Source organism: Trichomonas vaginalis, chromosome V, assembly GCF_026262505.1.
Source record: "Trichomonas vaginalis G3 chromosome V, whole genome shotgun sequence".
NCBI lineage: Eukaryota > Parabasalia > Trichomonadida > Trichomonadidae > Trichomonas > Trichomonas vaginalis.
In genome coordinates this window covers 32,826,698-32,852,153 of record NC_067207.1, presented here as the reverse complement: position 1 = coordinate 32,852,153, position 25,456 = coordinate 32,826,698, and the positions used below count along the sequence as shown (strand labels likewise).

The following is a 25,456-nucleotide window of genomic DNA, read 5'->3' as shown; positions in this document are numbered from 1 at the left end:
ATGGGCGGTTTAAAAAATTTATTGAAAACCTTCTCATCACATATCTTTGTTATGCAATATATATTATTATTAACAATTAAAAAAATTCAATACTGTTATCAATTAAAATTCAAAATAAACATTGAGATTGATTTTCTATTTGATGTGAGTTTAATTTTCTATCCAAAAATTTCAATTATCCAATTTCAATACGATAAAAAATACGAATTGCATATCACCAACAATATAGACTCATCATAAATTTCTCGATTAAATAAATTTCTTTCAAAAAAAATCGCGAATAAAAATTTTTTATTGACAACTCCGAAATTAACAAATATCTTCAATCGAAAGCTAAAGTAATTTTGAAGATATGTGATGGGAAATGTTGACATTTCTGACTGAAGGCAGATTTCATGTCTGAGCAAGGGAGAACTGACTCTCCTCTTCTTGCGAAACTCCCTTCAGACATTGTAACTGCACTTAAAAGGAAAGCCAGTCGCGATCCTAGTTCTAGATTTCCTAAAAAATTACATATCTTACTTACATTTCTTGAAACAGAACCTCAACTTCAAGATGAATTTGGTTTGGGATGGATAAATGATTCGGAATTCCGCATGAACAAGAAAATCGTCTCCGAAATCATGGGAATCAAACTAAATACTTTGAATGTTAACCTACGAGATCTAGAATTCGTGCAATTACAGCATGATAAGAATGGATGGACACGTTGGTGTCGTGATGGCTTTAATAAATATACGATTTTTACTGAATTAGAAAATCCGAATTATACTGGGCCTGTACGCCCTCAAAATCCAGGTAAAATAGCTCGTCTTTCAGATACTAAAACAATCAACATTGCAACAATGCTTAAAATCGGTCATGTTTCTGCACAAGAAGATTTGAATTTCCAAGAAATAGTAAAATCTGACTTTTTGGAAATAACACAAAATGAAATCGATATGCCTGCAGAAATGTTTATCAAAAATGCTGCGAATTACTTTAAACAACCAGAACAAACCTTAGAAAACGCGATAGATGTAATTACTCCAATTTTACGACCTCAAGAAAATATAGTTACCTACGATGATTTGTTCCGATTTCTTGCGATGTTTGGTCCCAAAAATACAGTCATGATAAAAATTGTTTCATTATTGAGGTCAAACAACGAAGATACATCATGGCTATACCTTGATCCTGCACAGAAACCACTAGATAAGGATTTTACAGGTACATTCGATAAATATCTTCCAAATTGTCTTGTTCTTAAATTTAAAGATGGAAATGTGATCCGTGTATTCAATCATCCTTTAATAGATGCTTTTGGAACTTACGTTGTTGATGAAAATAATCATCAATTTGCATCATGGGAAGAATTCTTCCAATCTTTTGTTAGATAATAAAAAATATAAATGTTATATATCTAGTTAAAACTAAATCTTTCCTTTTTATTGATATTTGAAACTCGATTTTTTCCAAATTTTTTTTGAAATTGGAATTTTAAATTAAAAATTCTTGAAAATGAAACTCATTTTTTAATTTTCAAGAAAAATTTGGAAAAATATCGAAAAATAAATAAAGTCAAAGGGGTTTATTTTACATAGAAATGCATTTTTGCAATATTATTTTTTTCATAATTCATTTTTTTGTAAAATTCATATTCATTTATCCATTAACAATGAGTTTGGTAGACGTTAAATATAAAATTTCAATATGCTTGGATATGTATCAATAGTGCACATATAATGCTTAATCTTAAAAGAAAAATTCTTTAAATATATTTTTTATTATTTTAAATTTGATCCAGAATCCGTAGGGAAAATAAAAAACGAGTATCTGCTTATCAATAGTTTATTCATAAAACTCTGTAAATAAGTAAAATAGAAACTTACTCGGACAATTTATTCGTAAGATAGTTGTAAACGAAGAACAAGTTCTTACTATTCAATCTAGTGAGAGTATTGTACGTATTTTTTGCTTGTCGTTAGTCTTAAATAAAAATGTACAAAGTTCATCAAACAGATATATTACGATGATCTCTGAGACGAATTGTTAGCAATTTGTCTGAGTACTTCGAGTATTTAATGAATATATTTTGAATTTTGTTTATTCGTGACATTTCAACGAATTCAATTGTAAATCTTTAATACCTTCCCATATATATTTATCAACACTGGTATAAGATGATAAATAAAAAATTGAGAAAATGGTCAAATATTAAAAATGATAGAAAAATTTTGTTAATGAAGATCGATCAGCTACAATTAACAGGGTAATGGTACTGGTTAGCTAATGTACGAACTTCCTTATCCTTGAAAGGCATCGTTCGATTTTTGAGGTAATTGTTTCATTGTGGTCGGACAAAAAAATGAACATCTTGAGAATTATGTTTCCCATTAATGTATTTAGTGTTACTCCATTTTTAATTTTTTACTTTCATTTTTTGTTAATTTTGGTTTGTTCGGATGGCGATTAACTCAAAGTTTCCAATGAGATTTAAGCTAAATCTCAATTAATCACATACATCATGAAGCTTCTTTTAAGACAGTTAGCTGTCGGAATGAATACCTTAATTTTTAGATTTCACATACAATCCCAAAAAGATAACAAATTCATAATGAACTCATACAAGAATATCAATGCCCATATGAATACGAACATGAATACTGAACTATTTCTTTACCTTTGTAAATTTGCTATTCGTAACTTTTTGATGGATAAATTCATTTTAATCATACTACCATACTTTAATTTGCATATAGGCTACTTTAATTTCAATTTTCCAAATGAAAAAACTTTCGATTCCACGATCTGAAAGGACATATTCTCGATCTTCAAGATTACTATAGAGTATCAAACAAAAAATAGATTTCACGGATTTAACTTTATTTATAACCAAATTTTACTAATCAATCAATTTGGAGAAATCAATTTCGACGAAATTTCAAAAATATCGTTTAGCTACATTAATATGTAATTATTTTTGTGTAAAAATAAAAAATTAACGTTAGCTTGGATAAAATTTAGGAACGTTTTAGCAAATTTCTATAAATATCGATTTAATGGAATATAACATTTTTTTCTTTCATAGTTTTATCTAAAATTTTTTATCAGGAATTTGAAAAATTCGACCATATGATCAGGAGTTCATAACATTTTAATATTCTATCAATAAGTATTCCAGAAATCATCATTGTTTTTAACCGAAGTTCGAGAAAATCTATTGCTCAGAATTGCGAAATATTTGAATCAAGGAAAACCGATTGAACCATAGAAATTCAGTGCGGTTTTGGTCAACAATTAAAACGTTCAAAATGACGATGGACAATATCGGGGTTTTAATATAATCTATAGTCCTCTAGTATAATATTTTAATGTTGGCCACTTGAATTTTTTTTTATTTTTTGAATCTCGTTTGTGATATAATTTTTCATCGGTTTCAATAAAAGTGTATTACTCAATGATATTAATATTATGCATCAGAATAAAACGACTTTGAAGATTTTGAATAATGAAAAGAATTAAAATAAAGAGTATTGATTTCACGATGTAGATTTCAATTATTATAAAATTAATGTGTTTGGTCAATTTCCAATGAATTTTTATTCTGTACTTTACGCGTGGCTCATCTCATCGGCTTTTCATTTTCGTCAATGTCTGTTCGTGCGCAATCCCGATCATCGTCATTCATGTCAACGAAGGGTACTCCATCACCATTAGAGTTCTCAACTCTCCCACAAACAGTTTTGAAAGCGGAATACGCCGTTCGTGGTGAAGTTCCAATGAGAGCCGACGCATTGAAGAAGAAATTACTTGCTGGTGAAAAACTTCCATTCGACAGCATCATTGCTTGCAACATTGGTAATCCATATGCTGTTGGCAAAAAGATGATTAAATTCCCAAGACAAGTTCTTGCATGTGTAGAAGATCCAGATCTCTTGGAAGTTCCTTCAATTCCTGAGGAGGCTCGCGAGCGTGCAAGAGAAATCCTTAAAAACTTCCCTGCAGGCATGGGCTCATACACTCATTCACAAGGCTTAGAATTCGTCAGACAGCACATTGCAGAATTCATCAAGAGACGTGATGGCGGCGTTCCATGCGATCCAGATAAAATCTTTATGACAACAGGAGCTTCATCAGTTGTTTCTGCCGTTTTGAAGATGCTTATCAGTGATCCAAGTGTTGGTATCCTTACTCCATTCCCAACATATCCATTGTACACAGCCGAAATCACTCTTAACAATGGAAGAATCGTTCCTTATTACCTTAAAGAGTCTGCTCAGTGGGCCATGGACGTCGAAGAGCTTGAAGATGCTTATTCCAATGCCCAGAAGGAAGGAATCAACGTTAAGGCCATTGTTATCATTAATCCAGGAAATCCAACAGGATCTGTCATGACAGCACAACAAATGCGCCAAGTCGTTGATTTCTGTGAACAAAACAACATCCTTATCATCGCTGATGAAGTTTACCAGTACAATATTTACAATCCAGAACGACCATTCATCTCATTCAAGAAGATCATCGCAGAAATGAAATCATCAGTACAGCTTATCTCCATGAACTCAATTTCCAAAGGATTTATGGGAGAATGCGGTCATCGTGCCGGATACATGGAATTATTCCACATTCCAGACGAAGTTAAGGCCCAATTCTACAAACTCGCATCAATTGGTCTTTGTCCTAATACAGTTGGCCAGATTATCATGGATATAATGTGTGCTCCACCGACATCTTCCGAATGTTCCAAAGTTTGGGAGGAACAGAAGAACAGAGAGCTCCAAAACTTAAAGGAGAAGAGCCAGACACTCTACAACTGCATCAACAGCCTTCCAGGATTGAAATGCCAACCAGCAGATGGAGCAATGTATCTTTTCCCATCAGTAAACCTCCCAATCAAAGCTCTTGAAGAGGCAAAGAACCTCAGAATCAAGGGAAAGACACCAGCTCCTGATATGTTCTGGTGTTTGCAACTTCTCGAACAAACAGGAATTGTTGTTGTCCCTGGATCAGGTTTCGGACAAGTTCCAGGAACAAACCACTTCAGAACAACATTCCTTCCTGAAGCTGAGAAGATGGACGCTGTCATCGACAGATTAACCAAATTCCAAACTGAATTTATGAATAAGTATGGCTAAACAGAACAAATTAGCCAAATTATCTTATTTTATTTATATTCATTCTATTATTGTATTAAAAATAAAAAAATTTTGTTTCTTTCATTTTATTTAATTATTATTCCGTTTTTCAATTAAAATTTCAATATAATTGTCAAGTATACACGGATCAAATAATAAATAAACTCGGCTTAGAGTTTTTCTAAGTGGAAGATCTGTGCGATTCATGTATTTGAATATGTAAATATATTTATGTTGATATTTGATATCATAAAACAATTTACACTTAGTTATTTGCCCGACCGAATATTGTGAAGAGGTTGTTAATCTAAGGTGCCTTCCCATTCAGCCAGTATCTTGCTTGCCACTTTAAGTCAACAAAAGTTCTCAAGGAGGATCAATTTTCTGAAAATTGTGTGATGGTTTTAGAATTTGCAAAACATTAAACAAAATTGTCAGTACATTTGCCGTCAACATGCTCTATCCAAATAATTATTTTTTTTTAATGTTCCGACAAAAATTTTTGATTGAAGGAAAAAGTGACAAATATGATTCGGTAATTTTTAACAAAATCATCATAACAGGAGAAATTTGGATCTTTATGAATCAAAATCGATTTTGCATTCAAAAAATGGAATTTTTCCGCCACTGAATTTTATTTCATAATTTTCATTGAAAAGTATTATCTGAATACTAAGAATCATTTTATTACATTCTACTCATATTCAATTGCAATTCAAAATTGAATCCAATAGCCAATTCTATTGCAATAAGGTTATTTTTTGAAAGTGCTTAAAGAATAAAATTGCATGAAATGCTGATTAATATATAATTTCAAGCATTTTTAATCTATTTGAATATCATTCAAAAATCGTTTACACTTTTTTAAATTAAAGATATATATTTCAGAAGAGAACAATCTCAGTTTTGTTGTACTTAAAATAATTTGTAATTCAAATTGAATCGAATGGATTAAAAATTGTTTTGATACTTTGGGATCTATTCATTCGCAGTGAATTATATGTGTATAATTGCACAAATTACCTTGATTGTCAACCATTTAGAAGAGATCTTCCACCAGGTCGATACAAACTTGAAGCGTGGGGTGCACAAGGAGGCAATGTCACATATAATGGAACATTATATGAAGGCGGCAGAGGTGGTTATGTCAGTGGTGAGCTGAATATTTCTCAGCAAACAACTCTTTTTATTTTCTGTGGTGAAATGGGAACTACTGAAATATTAAGGCATGCTGGGGATGGCGGTAGAGCTATAACAATATTACGAAACACATTTGGAGGAGGAGGGCGTGGGTTAAGTACATATGATGATCAATTCTATTCATCATCAGGAGGAGGAATGAGTTTCATTTCGATTGGTGAAGCTAAAAATGAAAGTGGAATTCTTTTTGCCGGTGTTGGTGCTGGATCTGGTGCTGGAACATTTTTTAATCGATATACATATGGTGGATTTGGAGGAGGAGTTTCAGGAGGAGATGGATCACGTTGCAGTGGGTATTATAGTAATTCACGATGTGGAAAAGGTTGTAGTCAAACAAGCTCTGGAACAAATTATGCAAATTCTAATAATAATGGTGGTAAATTTTATGGAGGAAATTGTGAAGCTTGGGGCCATCATGAGGCTTCAGGAGGTGGTTCTGGCTATTATGGTGGTGCTGGTGGAGATTACTTTTCAGCTGGTGGTGGTGGAAGTTCTTTCATAAATGATTCTTTTATCAAGAATGGAATAATCATACCAGGTAACGAATCAATGCCTTCACCATACTCATTCCCAGAAAGAATGATCGGCAACCGAGGCCATGGATGCGTGAGAATCACACCCATTGTAATTAATATAGAGATATTAACGCCAAAAAGAAGTTGTTATTATCCTGACACGAATCTGACATTAGATCTTATATTATTTACACATAATTTTAATGATGTATACAACATTTCTAGAACTGTTAACTCATCTGGTCTACAAGATTATGAATTAGTTCAAACACATCAAGATGAAAGCCAGAATTATATGTTTAATGACACGTTTAAAGTACCAAGTGAAAGAGGTTATTATCAAATTTCTTATTTCATGTTTTCTGAATCAGAACCAGTTTATAAAATCGAAGACTTTATTTTAGTCAATAAAGTCCCAGAGATATATTTAATACAAGAAATGAAGAAATATTATAAAAGAGGAGAGCGAATCACAGTCGAACTCGAAGGAATAAGTCTTGGAAACATCACATTTAAATGCAAATGTTACGATAAAATTATAAATTCAAGTTCAGAAATGATTTCGAATGATTCATTTGTTACAGGTACAATAGAAATTGATCTCAACAATTTCCCTGTTAGTTCACAAATTCATTTTGATTTTTATGCAGTTGATGAATTTGGAATAGAATCTAATATTATTCAACAATATGTTTTGATTGTTGAAAGGAATCCTCTAGAGATATCTATCAATCAAAACATATCAACATATTTCAATTCAAATCAGAAAGTTATCATCCAAGGACAAGTTAATAATGATACAGAATTTAAGATGTATTACTCACAAGACAAGAAGCAATTTGAACAAATAACAAGTTTTAAATCTAATAATGAATTTTCAATTGATCTTGGAATTCGACAACCAGGAATATACAACATCCTATTATATTGTATTGATTCCAATGGATATAGGTCAAACATTATTAATCATCATTACATTGTTTCAGCAAATTCTTGTATGAGATCAAATGATGCTGATTCAAATACTTTCCAAGCATGCAATCATATTAGAAGAAGGCGTTAATCTTATGATAGTCTAATTTTTATGTTTTTTAATTGTTTGTTATGTAAAATCTTTATTATACTAAATTATCATTTGATTTTATCACAAAACTTATTATATCTTAATATGAAGGAAGTCATTAGCTGAATTTGACTCAAAAGACCAATAAAACATTTAGAAAAAGAGTTAGAACAGAAAATGTGAAAGAACAAAAATCATCACACTCAATGCTGGTAACAACACTCTCTATATCTGAATTGTAATGTTCAGCACGCAAGACAAAAATTCTTATCAATTTTTTAACTTGAATAACAGGAATATCTTTTTTCTAAATGAAGTTAGAAGTAATACCGAAATATAGAATTATGTGAGATTTCTGTAATTACTATGCTTCAGACTTCATTCACATTTCAAAAGTTGTAATATGTTTCTCTTACATGATCTTTTGAGACTGTTATAGTAATGTGATATATATCATTTTAGTTCAACTAATCTAAAAAACTATTGGAATCTATATTTGTAATTCATGAGTCTAATTGTGAGCTTTACAAAATTTACAAGACAAAATTTTCTGCTCTCATAATTATACTCATTAATTTCATATTATTTGCCAAATTGAAAAACAGTTTCACTCATTCAATTTATCTCATAATATACAAAATTAAATGAGTAATATCTGATATTTTAAACACTGAAAGACATCCATCAATCATTAAAAGAAAATAGAATAATAATTCAATGTATCGATACAATGTCTTCACCTTTATCATCAATAGAAAAATCGCAGACAACTGAGAGGATTGATGCATGGGATTCATACATAATAATGCCAAACACTTTTTCCAGTTCAAGGTGCCCTTACAACTTTCTGACACCTGCTCAATTTTTTTATAAACTAGATAAAATTAACATCATTTATGAGGAACTGATATAATATTATGTATTGGCATTACATGCCCTTATAGAATATTAACAATAGAAAGAAAAAATATGTTTTATTAATGTGAAATCATTTTAATAAGTAAGAGTGTCATTAAAAAGGTGGGGAAATTAAATACTACCATTTGAGTAACTTCTGAGAATTGAAAACTTTCTGACACCAACATTTTTTATGGATTTTTCAAAGTCTTTGACATTTTTGAGTTTTTGTGTCAGAAAACACTCAATTTTTTGTTAAACTTAATAGAGATCTACAAAGTATATATGTAAACATTTCATTTCACTCACATTTTGTGAGACAGACACGAAGAATATGATTTCAAGTTTATATTAGAAATAATTAAGTATAAGTTATATTATTTTGTATATTTTTTATATAGAGATTTAAACAAATATAGTGGTTTGATGTATCATATTTCAAATAACAAAAAAATGTGAAATGAGGAGGAAATCATGAAAATTTAATTAATTTATTCGGTTATTATTAAATTAAGCAATTGTGTGTTGTATATCTTTAAATATTGTAATGTTTTAATATATTTATTTATGTCATTTCCCAATTAATTATCATAAGATTTGATTTCTGTAGTAAGAAGGAACAATTTTAAAGTTTTTGTTGTATTTTACTGCTGGAATATCAATAGAAATATATGATTTTCATAATTTATCTTATAGAAACAATGTTATTCGGAAATTTCATTCTGATGTTCTTCTGAATTTATCAAACCAACCACTGATGCACTGTATATAAGTATACAAATCATGATGAAACGTTTAAACGGTTTTGAATTTGATTTTTGATATGATTTCAATGAGTTTGATGATTTTGAACAAAATGGCATTTTCTGACAAGAAACAGATTTTAAGAACTTTTCACAATGATACTTTGGATTCTATTTATTTGGACTGAACTATATGTATATAATTGCACAAATTACCTTGATTGTCAACCATTTAGAAGAGATCTTCCACCAGGTCGATACAAACTTGAAGCATGGGGTGCACAAGGCGGCAATGTCACGTATGATGGAACATTATATGAAGGCGGTAAGGGTGGTTATGTCAGTGGTGAGCTTGATCTTACTCAGAAAAAAACTCTTTTTATTTTCTGTGGTGAAATGGGAACTACTGAAAAAGGAACATGTCATCCAGAATATTATGAAATAGGATATGAGACACGAAACACATTTGGTGGCGGAGGGCGAGGGTATGGATATAACGGTACTAAATTCTATCCATCATCAGGAGGAGGGATGAGTTTCATTTCGATTGGTGAAGCTAAAAATGAAAGTGGAATTCTTTTTGCCGGTGCTGGTTCTGGATCTGGTGCTGGAACATATGAATATAATCGTTATACATATGGTGGATATGGAGGAGGAGTTTCAGGAGGATCTGGATCACACTGTGGAAATACGTGTGGTACAGGTGCCACTCAAACAAGTCCTGGAACAAACTCTGAAAAATCTCTCAGAAATGGTGGCAAATTTTATGGAGGAAATTGTGGACAAGATGCTGGATGGTCTACAGGAGGTGGTTCTGGTTATTACGGCGGTGCTGGCGGATCTTATTCTGGTTCTTCTGGAGGTGGGGGAAGTTCTTTCTTCGATACTTCATTTATCAAAAACGGAAAAACAATTGCAGGTAACGAAGAAATGCCTTCACCTTTTTCAGAAACAGAAAACATCACTGGAAACCGAGGTCATGGATACGTCAGAATCACATGTCTTGTATATTATATTGAGATAATTACTCCAATTAGGAGCTATTATTACCCTAGTTCAAATATCACTTTAGAACTTAGATTATATTCATTAAATCTTAATGAGAATGTCAGTATATATAGAACAGTCAATTCATCTGCTCTTCAAAATGAAGTATTAGTTCAAACCCATCCAGATAATGGCCAAAATTATGTTTTTAATGACACATTTAAACTTCCAAGCGAAAAGGGTTATTATAAAATTTCTTATCGCACATCTTCTGAATTAAAACCAAATTTTACCATCGAAGAAGTAATTTTCGTCAATAAAGTTCCAGAGATATTTTTAATACAAGAAATGAAGAAATATTATAAAAGAGGAGAAAAAGTCGCAGTCGAACTACAAGGAATATGCGTTGGAAACATCACATTTAAATGCAAATGTTACGATAAAATTATAAATTCAAGTTCAGAATTGATTTCAAATGATTCATTTGTTACAGGTACAATAGAAATTGATCTCAACAATTTCCCTGTTAGTTCACAAATTCATTTTGATTTTTATGCAGTTGATGAATTTGGAATAGAATCTAATATTATTCAACAATATGTTTTGATTGTTGAAAGGAATCCTCTAGAGATATTTATTTATCAAAACATATCAACATATTTCAATTCAAATCAGAAAGTTATCATCCAAGGACAAGTTAATAATGATACAGAATTTAAGATGTATTACTCACAAGACAAGAAGCAATTTGAACAAATAACAAGTTTTAAATCTAATAATGAATTTTCAATTGATCTTGGAATTCGACAACCAGGAATATACAACATCCTATTATATTGTATTGATTCCAATGGATATTCAAATATTGTTAACCATGATTACATTGTTTCACCAAATTTATGTATGAAATCAAATAACCTTGATTCAAATACCGTTCTAGCCTGCAATCATATTAGAAGAAGACATTAAGGCTCCGGTCCCACCCTCTCAATTTTAAAAGTTTTAATATCTCCACCAATATGAGTTTTTGATACTTTTATTTTAGTATATAATATCATTATGTAATACACTATAGTATAGTATATTTAAACTGAGTATTACTATTATAGTTCATCTTATCTGAGAATTCGGTATTTTGACAAATTTCAACTTTGACCGGTAAAACTATTTATTATCAAAAAAGCCCACGACATTTTATAGCATATTAGTGATACATTATATTGTTATTAGTAAACTTGATTTTCAATCTCTTCTAGATGAGTTATTTGTTTTTTTGAAAAAATCTGACAAATCACTTTTTGACAGAATCTAAAGATTTTTGATTTGTCAAAGTTTTAATAATATGATAAGGTTTATATATGCTATCAAAATATAATAAAATCATATAATATTACATTATCGCTATATATGTCGAATATTAAAAAATTGTATATTAACATTTTTTGTCATATCTTGATAATAAAGAAAAAACTCTCAGTTCCCCTTCGACAAATTGTTAGAATGCAACTAAAGTTTATTTTGATATAGTGAGTTTGCTTCTAAAAAAATATATGAAAGAAGAATTAGATTTGCAAGACCCCTATAAAAAACCATTTTTGCGTCGAGAATAACTTCATGCACGATTAATTGATATGATAATAAAAATCATATATGATAATTACTTAATATAGGCAACAATATTGTATTAATCACTTTTTGTCAAAACGGTTTTTCGATAATTGAGTATTCAATTTTCCAAAAATCCATTCAATAATTTGATTTATAATTCAACGTATAAGAAAAAACTCTCAGTTCCCCTTCGACAATTTGTAAAGAAAATTATATAGTTTCTATGGACACTATTTGTGTATTCTACCTTCTTCGGTATTTCGAAGAATTAGGTTTGCAAATTTGATATTTTTGATGTATTTTTTCAAATTGAGAGGATTTTTGACGATAGAAGTAGGTGTTTTTTGAATTACAATTTTATATTGATGTGCATGATAAAAATTTGAACTTATATTATGGTGACATAGTATAAGTCATAAAGTATTAATATACAAAAGATATTATCAAAAAATTCCTTTCCAATATGTATAAACAAATCGATTTTTTAAATTAAATTTAAACCTTAAACTCAATATATTAAAAAGTGACATTATTTTAATTAGAAGTACAAAAATCCATAGTCATAGAATTATCAAATGATTGAAAATTGTTATAATTGGGCGCATTATACTCATTTATGAATTTACTATACTATATACTTTGTGAATTTAAAAATCCAAATTTTCAATTTTTAAAATATCATTATTTATCATATATCAAATAGTAAAGTTAGTATATATCATGTTTAAAACGATAATATAGTATATAAATTTTAAAAATAGATAATATTTAATTTTTACAAAATATTGGTATATGTGCAATCTATTGGTATATTTTTACTCCTTATTAGATACTCGTCCTAACAATATGCAGCAATCATGCAGGACCGGAGCCTTAATATTGCAGTACTCTAATTTATATGTTTTTATTTTGTTTGTTATGTAAAATTTTTATGTTATTATTATTTTTTTTTGAACAATCATATACTTCTATTCATTCTGCAATATGATTTATCATTCTAAGCATATTTCTTCTATCTAACATGCGAATATATTGAAAACTAGACACCACAGTAGTTGAAACACTACAGTGTATTTTCAATCATTAGATATTGATGCTTGGAAATATTTGATTCGTTTATGCATGAAAAGTAAGTTCAAGAAATAGAGGAATTATATAATATGAATAAGAACTTTTTACTATCATCATGAACTACAATATCAATTGGAAAACAGAAAAATAAATAATTTCATTCATTCAGAATCTTAAAAGTTATATTCAAACATAGGACAATTACACGGTAAATATATATACATAAACATGTGAATAACCATGGGTTGGAATTTGCCTGTTTTTAACCGGTGCTGGAGAGATTATATGTAAAATTTATGTCCTATTGCCAAAAATATAGGCAAAGGTATAGTTATTGATTCATTGGTGATAATACTGAAATTGTGAAGGAAGAGTGACATTTCTTCTTAGATGTCTGGCCTTTCTTAGAAGCGTTATCTTTTCATTTGATCTAAAATCTATTTAGTGTATATGTGAAACAAATTCCTTTTTTGATTTCTAATTCTCTTCCTTCGAATTCTAAATTTCAAAGAACTTTTTTTTTCTATCGTCAAAAATCATCAGAAAAAAAATTCAACGCTTTCGTTGATTTTGGCGGCCAAGCGATGGCTGCATGTCAAGGTCCATGAACAAGCATTGAACATGCAGCCATATGGGGTAGAGAAAGGCTGTCAAATAACAGTTTTTGTTGCAGGCAAAAATTTGAGTTCAATCAACGTTTATTTTTTCAAATCATCCGATCTTAGCATGCGTAAATCATTTACGAAAGAAATCTACGATAAACCATCAAAATATTCAGTATTTTGTATCAATATCGATACTCAAGAAAATTTTGCACAATACCAGATCATTTCCACAGGAAATTATGTATTACAACCCATTGTTTTTAACAATTGTGCCCAAAAGTTCAAGATTCTTATCAAATACAAGAATCCAAAGAAAATTTGTGATAGCCGCGACCAATTTATGCCCCAGATACAATTTTTCATTGGTATTGCATATTCACTAGCATTTATCTCATGGATTATCAACCAAATTCTGCATCCACACTTCGTAATTAGCTTACACACATCATTTTTATTTTTCTGCCTTATCGAGTCCATTTCTAACTTTTTTTCTGCATACACATGGAACGAATATAGCATTTCCGGCCATATTTCTCAAACGTTACTTTCAATTTCATCATTTTTGAAAATTTTTTCAAAATTATTTTTCTTGGTCACCAATATTCTTGCAGTTTTCGGTTGGGGGACATACAGGATTTCATTAACCGCCAAAGAAGTACTTATTTCTATCTCCACGTCCTGTTTTTACTGTTTTTCCATTGAATTAGCCGAAGCAGAGTATTACTATCGTATCGTCATGGTCTGTATCGTTGAAATAGCCGCTCTACTACTTTGCCATTCAATTATGGATGGAATTTCCAATGCTGGGCATATTTTCGGGTTATTTTCAAATTCTGATGAGATTTTGATGATGAAATTGCAGATGAACATCAATTTCAGCTTCCAAATATTCTCTATGTCTATAATTATGACCATTATTTCGAGTATTTTGATATTATTATCTTCTCCTGCTTCAATTATAGTTATTTTTGATGAGATCATGAATTTTATAATACTAGGAATCGATATGAAGTGGTTCTTCTTTAATAAAAGCTACGAACCAACAAAATATGATTCATCTGCGGAAAACCATTATATAGTAGAGACACCGCTTGACAACGAAATATATCTAATGCAAAGCGAGTAAAAATATGTTTGTATTTTTGATAATTTACATATTTTTTTAAATTTGATTTTTTATATTGGGTTATAAAAGAAAATTACATATGGTAAATACCATCTCTCTTGACATATATCACCTTATTACTAAAATGCGGTCATAACATCCTAAAAGATTTTTTCATTGATTTCTATATTATGGTATTAGTCTAAAATTCATTAAAAATATATTTTACATTCCATCTAAGTGAACTAATCCTGATGCAGAAATGCAAATATATGCATTTATTTCACCGGAACATCACTATATTTGATTTGATATATATTAGAGCTTATCACGTAAGTGTACCCAAAGTATTTTTGTTTATCTTTGATTATCCAAGTTCAAACACATGTTTTTGAAAATTATATTTGATATGATACAAATCAAACGTGCTTTATGCCTGAGAAATGCTTTAACTTTGCTCATTACTGATAAAAAAGATGATGAATCAATGTAAATACAACAATGAAAGTAATTATTTTTTAAATTCTTACAAAATAAAACAAAAATATAAAATATAAATAGAAAAAGTGGGTTATGCTTCCATATCTTCCAGTTTCTCCTTGACTGTACCACTCAAAGAGAAATCATCAGTATTTTCTTCATTTTTCTTTTCTTCTTCTTCGTTTACGAAATCGTTTTCTTCTGGTTCTGGCTCTGCAACAGCGTTTGTAATGAAAAGTTCAACATCATCTTTATTAGAAGCTTTATCTGGTGAATTGCTTTGTTTGGACTCGGATCTTTCCCTTTCTTTCCTTTCAAATTCTTGGATTTTTTCTTCATCGTTAGGAGCAATGAGATCTGGAAGGATTCTTTCTCTCTGAGCAACGGGTATGTGCGTTTGAGCATGCGCTGGCATGATTTTTGTAGATTTGACGGGTTCTTTGAGTTGTTCGATTTGTTTTTGATTAATTACGTTCATTCTGTTATCGGATTGCTCTAATTCAATCTTCTGTTGTGCAATCAAGCACTCCAGTTGATGGTTGTATTTGTTTTCGAAGGTTTCACGCTCACTATTTTGTTTATTTTCTAATTTACGTTTGGCTGACTTGTAATCCTTAATCATTTGCTTTTGAGCTGTTCTGGCTTCTTTTTCTTCAAGGGCATCAACTTCTTTCTTAACAATTGCGGCACCATCGAAATCTCCAGCTTTTGCAAAGCGATCTTCCTTATCGATCAGCTCTAGAAGTGCTGATGATGGTTTTCTGTATTTTCGTGGCATCTCTGTTCGCCATTGTTCTTCGAATTTTTCAGTTTCTTCGTTTAATTTTTCGTCAAGCTTTTTCCTTTTCTCGTTGAAGCGTTGGGTTAAGTCATCACGCTGTTCCTTGTGTTTTTGGATAAGATCGTTTCTATCTTCTTCAAATTTATTTTCAAGAGACCGATCTACGACGACTTGTGACTTTCTAATAGACAATTCACCATTTACAAAGTCAAATATTGAGTTTGCCATTTTGGCTTCTGAGTAATTTCTTTCTTTTCCGCATTGAACAGCGTATTCACGTAAATGTGCTGTTAAAACAGTGAGTTTTTCAGTTTCAACGTCTGAAATACTTCCACCATTGGCTATATCTTCGCGTAATTGTATACATTCTGGATCATCTAAGTAAGATTTCATTGTTAGATTTTCGTTATTTTTCGGGGTTTCAGGCTTTTTGTTTTCTTTCTTAATATATGAAGGAATTGGAGGTTTCTGCTTTTGTTTCTCTCTTTCTATCCTTCTTTGCTGAGAGGGTTTGATGATATTTCTTTCAGCCATTTTTGCTGTTTGAATTCTGGATTGTGCTTTGGAAGATAATGATATTCCAGCTGCTTTCTTTGAATGAAGGGACTGCTGGTTGTTGTGATTTACTATTTTTTCTCGTTTTTCCATTTTTTTGAATTTTTTTTTTGTTTTTGTACGTTATTCATTAGATCATGATAATACAAACATTTATAATCTCATAAATATAGAATAGCTTGATAGTAAAAAATCGATTGATAACAGAATTTTGGCTTCAACTTGTGTTTTTGAATTCGATATTTCGTTTGCTATAAAATATTTCATAAATTATTCTTAAGAACTCTATACAAGGATTATCTAGTGCAATACACCACATGATCTTATTATATTTACTATGATTTACTTTGAGATGAAATATTAGTAAGGATAAATATTAATATTCTTGTTAGAAATACACATACTAAATATCATGCTAGCATTTATTAAGTCAAATAGCCGGTTAATACAAAGCACTGAATGATCTTCAATATTTAATACAAATCTGAAAGATTTGATGAGTATAATATAAGGAACATGTAAGACAATATGTGTCTGATCATATTTTGATATAAGAATTTCCGGTATCATACTTTTAATAAGTTTTTACACTATTCCTTACATCCAATATTATAATGCCTAAAATTAGACACTCTTTATCGGTTATTTAGATTTATTAATTTAATATCATTGTTTACGCTATTTTCATCGAATTTAGATTTACATCTTGGATGAAATAGATGTTTATATTGTTATTTCCGCATTCATGACTATAAATTACTGATATCAAACCACAAACAATCAAGATCTTTTCACCCTATTAATTTAATTTTGAAGAAGCGAATGTAAAACACAAAAACGACTTTATTCAGTCTGTGTAGATACGAGTATAATATTTTCCATACCATCAGCGGATAATAATGATTTCAGTGTTTCTTTATTAAAGTAAAATTAATGAAAAGAATACGGATTAATTCTTTTGTAGTCATTAAATCAAATGCACAAATTATTTGTAAGTTTCCATTTTGTAAAAATTATAATAAATATTGAAAGAACTATTCAAAATATCATTACACTTTTTGAAATAATTTCTAATGTTTTGAATTTCTTTTGACGTGATTATTGAATTATAATATTATATCAACAACTGAATTTAGAACACATGTAATTCGAGTTGCAAAATAATGAACGTTATGTATTTTATTTATATATCAGTTTGTTTAATTACAAATAGGCTAATATGTTCGAAATAAATTCAATTTAAAATTTGAAAAATAATTCAAACCATTCAATAACTCATTCAATCAAGTAAAAATCAATTCAATTTCTAATTTAACTGACAACAGAAGCTTTATAATATCTTACGATAGTACATTTGATCCCATGACAAAATTGAATTAAACTATCAAAAGTTATTTAACATCCCCATTATACTATGCATTGAATCGGAATAATAATGTACCAGATCCTGCTCACAATTTTTTTTCTCTCAAAGAAGTTGGCCAATTCAGGAATCATTTAATATAAGATATCTAGTTAAATTACTCAAAATCGTATCATCAAAAAGTTTTTTATCGTCAATCAGAAAAAAATATGGATAATCAGTATGAGAGCCTTGAAAGATTAATCCTATTTGTTTTCAATTCACATGAATCAGCTATAATCTCAACAGACAATATATACCAATACATTCAGGGATTAACCTGCTCAATTCGCATTGACAACGATTGGACACCTTCTACCGCAATATCCAAGTGTCAAATTGTTCAGGCCTTGCAAGAGTCAGACCGTTTCGTTCATATAAATCGTTCAGCGGACGATCGTTGGGCTTTGAGTCTCCAATCCACACTTGCGATCTCAGATACAGCATTATTCGATATGATAAACAGACTCCTCGTAGAAAACGGTCCTCTTTCCATTACTCAAATGACAGCTATGGCCGAAATTCCAGATGTCGATAGTCGAAAATTGATGAGGTTTTTCACAACCCACGCGGCAGAATTTTCACCAACTCATACCGGAACATACTGGTTTAAGGACACACCGGAACCAGAAGTCCAAGATTATTGCTCTATTGATAACGCCATAAACGCTGCACTTGGCATCCTCAAAGAGGCACATCCACAAACAATAGCAAGAGCCTTATGCCTTTCAACGGTTAGTGGTTCCAAAATTACAGAATCTGATGTTTCATATCAACTCACTCATAATCCGGATTTATATCAAGAAATCCGTCCGAATATCTTCAGAGTTTCCAGATTTATGAAATTCAGATCATCATTTAAGTCCGAGTCGTCAGAATCAGAATCAACCTCAGTTGAAAGCAGCAAAGCTGTTTTCAATCCAAACGATTTCTTCAATGATCACAGTCCGATTCGTTTTGCGCTTACAGTTTAATTTTTGTATGTATTTTTATTTAAATTTGGCAAATAATTTTAAATTTGTTTTTAATTTCTATCTTGTCTCCCTCTCTTTTGATTAAAACTCTTTCATTTGAAAAATAAAAAGCATTTTATATATTTATATATTGTTGGGGCATTTTCTTAGGAGAGGGTAAATTTGAATACCATTCAAAAGTAAAAATTCACAATTTGTTCGATTTTGACATATAATCTATTATTATATATAATGTAATTAAGAAAAAAAATAAAATGACCTGCATATATTAATTATTTAGATTGCAAGATTAGTAGTATATGTGGAAGGGTTTTGTGACTTTTTTTGTAAACGTAAGAATTCATACAATATCTAGCGATTTTGTATCATTTTTTTAACATATGAAGTAAAAAATGTATGATTCTTACGGTTTTTATTCTTACGGTTTTTGAATAAATCAAGATTTAAAAAATTTTCAAAATTGTAAGACATTTACACTCAGCCCATACATAATGAAATAAAAAATAAACCATTAAAAAAAATTAACATTAATTTTAATGGTTTATTTTATCTTTTATAAAAGAAGCTATATATAGATGATGTTATTCCGCGATTAATTAAACATTGTTTAAATCCTGAATGGAATCGGCAAACCCAAATTTTAGCTAAAAGTGACAGGAAAAAAAAACGTTTAGTATTAAAAAAAAGACCGATGAGAGCTTCGTTCGAAATATAGAGGGAACTGAGAATGCGCAACCATTCTCAGGGAATATTGGATGCTATTCCCGTTCCCTCTGTATGGAAAATTGAGGTTTTCAAAGGGAGTTAAAATAATATCAAATTTATACTAATTTACTTCAAAATACAAAAGTATTTGACAGCTAAAATTAGTTACTTTAGCAAGCCTATCAATACCCTTTTACGATTATTGCTACTTTTTCGAAATAAAATAAATTTATTATCAAAAACCTTTTTTTTCTTAGTAAAAATAAAAATGTTATTTTATATCAAGTTTTTATTCATAAATTTTTATAATGTTGTATAAATTTCATTAAAATTTACGTACATATTAAGGTACTTATCTTCTACATATATAATCTTCATTAGATATATACATGATAAATAAAATTCATAAAACATTAAAATCAAAAAATTAGATGAACCTTGGCAATTAAACTTTATTAAATAATAGTTGTTTATAATTATATTATATTATCATTTAATATTATTTTGATAATGAAGATTTTATTTTGCAATAATATAAACGAAATTTTTTACCTTATGAACTTTTGATGGAAATATGCAAATTTAAAATAATAAAGAAAGCCGCGAGCGAAGCGATCGGCTTAGTTCGAAGATTTTGATTCAAATCTTTGCTGATCTGTAATTCGCGGAAGCCGCGAGCGAATCGAGCGGCTTAGGTCTAAGATTTTGATTCAAATCTTTGCTTATATTCCTTAAATTCTTTATGAAACTCGCAACAGTTCCATAAAAAATTTTAAATTCTAAACTGTCGAAATTACCGATCGGTAATCACACCCTTCACGGGTGTGTCACTTTTTACAGGTGTGTCACTTTTAGCTAAAATTACCCCTACTCAATGGAATCAATGAAGTCATAATCAAAGACCTCATAAACGAGTAAAAGAAATTAAAAATTCATGTCTTACGAAAAAATTAAAACTTAGTTATGTTTATTATTTTATTTTTTTATTTTGTATGAAATGAGCGTCAAAACTAACAACGTTAAAAAATTAGGATTCACAAACGAGGAAATAAAGGATATATTAGAGGAGGTGGGTTATGAAGTTGATAAATATTATTTAAGAAATTGTCAAAAATTTGCCGAGTTATTAAATGATTTAGATTATGATGGAAAAATGAATAAAGATGATGTTATAAATTTCTTATATCCCACATCTGAAGAAGAAAAACCTAAAGAACCTGATGTTTTCCCTGAATATTATGAAGAACGATTAAAGATGATGAATACGATGAAATTGAAAGACTGAAAAAAATAAGAGATGAAATAGATGAAAAAATTAAGGAATTAAGAGAAGTTGAAAAATATAATGAAAATGAAGTAGAGGGTTTAATGAATATCCCAGCTTCAGAATCAGAAGTTCAGAAATCTCATGTAGAAAGATATAAAAATTATGTCTCAGAATCAACACAAAATTTATTAGATGGTGAAATAGACGAAACACTTTCAGAAGAAGGTACTAAATTTATTCGTAAACATAAGTTACAATTTATTGATAATGAAGAATACCCTGTATCCTACTTTCACCACCTTTAGATTCCAAAAATTCAAAAAAGCTCTTAAAAACGTGACATATGCAACTAATACGATTAAGAAAGAAGATCATGATATTTACACAAATTATTATTTAAATAAATGCACAGGTGTTGATAAAGTTTTTGATTTATTAGATAAAAAATCAAAAGAAACCATTGGAACCTATAAAATTTTGTGTGATTGTGGTTTCATTATTGAAGATACAATAATGTTTCATATGAAAGAACAGCACCGAAGGAAGACGAAGTGGAAAGGTCTATACCATTCGTTATTAAGAATATAAAAGATATGAAAACGTATAAGCATTATATTTATTCATTTATTTCAGAAAAAATGGAAGCAACCCATAAAACATCTTCTCATCATTTTATAGCTATTCATACATTCCTTTTCAAAGTTGTGAAATTAAATAAGACAGGAATTAGATTTAATGTATCAGGGTACGCATTCTTGAGTAAATTAAAATGTATTCGTCACGTCGCAGATGATAAAAATTTATGTGTTCTTAATTCATTTTATGGGCTTTAAAAAATAAACTTTATTTTTATTTATTTTTTAATTTTTTATTCTTACATAAATGAACAAAAACGGAACAGCTAAAATGAATGATAATCAAATTAGAGCAGAAGGTAGAAGGTTATTTAAACGCTTCTATAACATTCCTGATGGTGTTAATCCTAAAACTCGTAGAAGCTATTTAAATGAAGCAATAGATGCATATGAAGGGTTTGACATTTCATCAGAAAGTGAGAGATTAGCGAGAATGTTAAATGTTAATATTGATTTCTATTATTGTGATCCTCAACCAGAAGACGTGGACATAAATAAGGTAGACTTTCCATTAGTGGAATCAATAATGATAGATCCAGAATTTGAAACAGTAAATATTTTATTAACACAGAGTCCATGTGGAAAACTTCACGCTGACAGAATAACAGACGTTGAAGCACTCACCGGCTATAAAGTTTGTCCATATTGTAAAGAAGAAGTTTATTCTATCCGTGATGATCCAGAAAGGAAAAACCAAAGAAGATTTTTAAAGCATTGTGAGAAATGTAAAGAAAATAATGGAAGATTAATTCAAGACGTTCAATTGCAAAAGACCAGCAACCATATGCACCACATATTACGAAACAGAAGATATATCAGTGGTTATTAGCTCACAATTTGCAGAAATATTATAAACCGACAAGATATTATATTACTTTTGACTTTGAAACATTAGAGACTAAAGAAGAATTACAACTTTCTGAGTGTGCAACTTTGAACGCTTACTTAAAACCATTCATGGTATCATCAACGGTTAAATTAAATGATAAAACATATACGCGGAATTTTTGCTTAACTTCGAGTGATTCTTTTATTTCTGATTGGATTGAGTTTTTATTTTCAACCTGTTCATTAGTTGCTAAATCAAATATTGAACAATATGAAGAATTATTGAAGCCGCAAACGGGGGGACTTTGTCTCATACATTAAATGAAAAACAGAAGGAAGCATTTAAAGAACTTCTAGATGAGGAATTCAATAAAGTGAATATCATAGGTTTTAATTCGGGAAAGTTTGATTTAAATTTAATTCTTCGTGATTTAAACACTGCAAAATGGAAAATAAAATCAATGCTGGGTTCATCTTCACAATTTAAGCAAATCATTGTAAAGAAAACAAACGTTCCATATGAATTGAGATTTATTGACATCAGAAATTATATAGCGGGTGGGACATTAGACCAATTCACTCAAGATTTCGGAAACAATAAATCACGTGTTAAATCCTTTTTCCCTTATCAATTCATCACATGGGAAAATTACGAAGAAGAATTATATAAAGAGGAACCATTCACGAAAGATTCATTTTATTCAGCATTAACTCAAGAAACTATATCAGATAGTGATTATCAAATATATCTCAATGATGCTAAAAATTTTAAGAATAGATTAGAATATTTTATTCATTATTGCAATAAAGATGTTGAAATTATGATTGACCCAATCGATAAAATTATTGAAGAAACATTTGTTTATAAAATTGACATGCTTCATAATCTTTCTTTATCATCGAATGCTTCAATGATTCGTTACGCTTTAGCATATAAAGACTTTAATCCTAATGAAAAATATCCTGAGGAAGAGATAGAATCAAGTTTTGAATTAACGAAAAAGTATTGGAAATATAAAATTGAATCATATAAGAAACAAGATGAAAAAGCAGAAAGGGATACTAAAAATAATGTTTCAATGGATGATTTTCAATACTATCACGATTTAATCCTTTCATCTAAATGCAAAATGTGTGGTAAAGCGTTTACATATGCAAATAAACCAACATTGGATAGAATCGATAATGAAAAACCACATACCAAAGAAAATTGTCAGTTAATGTGTTGTTATTGCAATGTCGTAAAATCAAATAAAGATGAAGATGTTCAACGTTTAAGAATCAATTTAAGAAATTATGCATTAAAAAATAATTTACCAATGACTTTAGATTCAGTTGAAGCTTATCACATTCTCCGTAATGGAATTACTGGTGGTCTATCAAATGTTCAACATAGAGTAAATCTTAAAGGAATCACGCACATTAATAAACTTTCATATAGTCCAGAAACTAAAACTGTATCAAATGAGGACACCACCAACATTATGACTCATTTCGTTGGTGTTGATTTTAATTCATTATATCCTTCATCATTTTCATCTAATCCTCATGATTTCATTCAATATACTGACCATAAAATGTATATGCCGGGAAGATTGAATGGTGTTATCATTTGTGATACAGCAACAAAGAAAGCAAAAGCACTGGGAATAATTAGAAGAAAAATACTTTATTCGTGGCTGAAGTAAAGGGTCACATTGATGAAAAATACATTAATGATTACATAAACTTTTTACCGATAATAAGAAACTTAGATATTATCACAGATGAAAAACAATTGCAGTTTTATGTATAATTACATGAAATCAAACAATCTACCAGTTGACCAGAAACAGAGGAAATTAACTCATGTTAGCAATCAACACACAACCAATATCAACCATTTTCTTCTTATTATCTTTGGTATCTAATAGACAGATTTCATTTATCATCGATGATATTCAATCATTTTAACATTTACGAAAAACACTTGTTTTAATGAATTTGCGAACAAATTTATGAACGAAAGACAAAAGGCTGAATTAGAAGGAAATAAAGGAAAAAGTTTATTTTGCAAGATTTCGCTTAATGGATCATATGGTTACGATGCAATGAATACACAAAATTACGCAAAGACTAAAATAATGAATGCACAGAAGGCACGCGTTGCATGTATGTCAAATAAGTTTAAAAACATAAGAGAAATAGGAGAGGATACATATCAAGTGATGCTCAAAGATAGATTTTATAGATGTGATACATGTTTACAAGAGGCATTCTCACTTTAGATAATGCTAAAATACTGGTATTTTGGTTTTCATTTATGATTTTATGTATAAATGTATGAATGTTAATCGTTTTCATTTCATTGAAGATGATACTGATTCATCTTATTGGGCAATCGCTGGCGACCCAAATCTTCCTAACACTCAAGCATTTCAAGCAATTGTTACCGATAAACAATTTTATGATAAAAACATTTTCAAATTCGCACCATTTGATTTCTTCTGTTTTGATGAGAAATTTAAACCTAAATTAAAGAATAAAGCTGAAGAAAAAGCACATGAGAGAGAAGTTATTGGGTTTAGCAATTGAGAAACAAGGTGATAACATGGTTGCTTTATGCCCCAAGTGTTATACATCATTCAACGGTTCAATTGATGGAAGTGATTTTCAAAAGATTGCACAAAAAATGAAAGGTGTTAGTTTACGACAAAATAAACAATTAACACCTAAAATTATTTGGATATAATAAATGATAAAGTGATATTTGATGGTCAGAATATTAATTTACAACTTAAAAACAGGACGATGACTCGCTTAACAATCGGTAAGACTGCATTAACAGGAGCACACACTAAGGCTGTATGTTGTGAAAATGGATGTTGTATGCCATTTATTTAATACAATTTAAAATTTTATTTTTAATAAAATGCCAC

The 25,456-nt window shown here is 29.7% G+C and overlaps 7 protein-coding genes and 1 pseudogene across 8 annotated transcripts, besides 3 other annotated features; 7 read left to right on the top strand and 1 right to left on the bottom strand.

Annotated features, from left to right (window-relative positions):
* Positions 1-279: 279 nt before the first annotated feature.
* On the top strand, positions 280-1,477 carry TVAGG3_0446150 (Initiator binding protein 39 kDa family; the record flags this gene model as incomplete). The annotated part of the gene is made up of 1 exon (XM_001303059.1): positions 396-1,379. The coding sequence occupies one exon, from the start codon at positions 396-398 to the stop codon at positions 1,377-1,379; it is 984 nt and encodes a 327-aa protein (XP_001303060.1).
* Positions 1,478-3,632: 2,155 nt separating this feature from the next.
* On the top strand, positions 3,633-5,200 carry TVAGG3_0446140 (alanine aminotransferase family; the record flags this gene model as incomplete). The annotated part of the gene is made up of 1 exon (XM_001303058.2): positions 3,633-5,117. One exon carries the CDS (start codon positions 3,633-3,635, stop codon positions 5,115-5,117), a length of 1,485 nt encoding a protein of 494 aa, XP_001303059.1.
* An 897-nt stretch (positions 5,201-6,097) lies between these two features.
* TVAGG3_0446130 (glycine-rich protein family) lies at positions 6,098-7,895 on the top strand (the record flags this gene model as incomplete). The annotated part of the gene is made up of 1 exon (XM_001303057.1): positions 6,321-7,895. One exon carries the CDS (start codon positions 6,321-6,323, stop codon positions 7,893-7,895), a length of 1,575 nt encoding a protein of 524 aa, XP_001303058.1.
* Positions 7,896-9,691: 1,796 nt separating this feature from the next.
* TVAGG3_0446120 (glycine-rich protein family) lies at positions 9,692-11,491 on the top strand (the record flags this gene model as incomplete). Its single annotated transcript, XM_001303056.2, has 1 exon — positions 9,692-11,491. One exon carries the CDS (start codon positions 9,692-9,694, stop codon positions 11,489-11,491), a length of 1,800 nt encoding a protein of 599 aa, XP_001303057.1.
* Positions 11,492-13,003: a mobile genetic element.
* Positions 13,004-13,409: 406 nt separating this feature from the next.
* On the top strand, positions 13,410-14,932 carry TVAGG3_0446100 (uncharacterized protein; the record flags this gene model as incomplete). The annotated part of the gene is made up of 1 exon (XM_001303055.1): positions 13,928-14,932. The coding sequence occupies one exon, from the start codon at positions 13,928-13,930 to the stop codon at positions 14,930-14,932; it is 1,005 nt and encodes a 334-aa protein (XP_001303056.1).
* Positions 14,933-15,424: 492 nt separating this feature from the next.
* Positions 15,425-16,827, bottom strand: TVAGG3_0446090 (uncharacterized protein; the record flags this gene model as incomplete). The annotated part of the gene is made up of 1 exon (XM_001303054.1): positions 15,483-16,820. The coding sequence occupies one exon, from the start codon at positions 16,818-16,820 to the stop codon at positions 15,483-15,485; it is 1,338 nt and encodes a 445-aa protein (XP_001303055.1).
* A 1,348-nt stretch (positions 16,828-18,175) lies between these two features.
* On the top strand, positions 18,176-19,488 carry TVAGG3_0446080 (uncharacterized protein; the record flags this gene model as incomplete). Its single annotated transcript, XM_001292764.2, has 1 exon — positions 18,585-19,103. The coding sequence occupies one exon, from the start codon at positions 18,585-18,587 to the stop codon at positions 19,101-19,103; it is 519 nt and encodes a 172-aa protein (XP_001292765.1).
* Positions 19,489-19,729: 241 nt separating this feature from the next.
* Positions 19,730-20,681: a mobile genetic element.
* Positions 20,682-20,725: 44 nt separating this feature from the next.
* Positions 20,726-25,456: part of a mobile genetic element that runs on past the window's edge.
* TVAGG3_0446050 lies at positions 22,144-24,539 on the top strand (annotated as a pseudogene). The gene has a single exon. A coding segment is annotated over exon 1 (2,396 nt).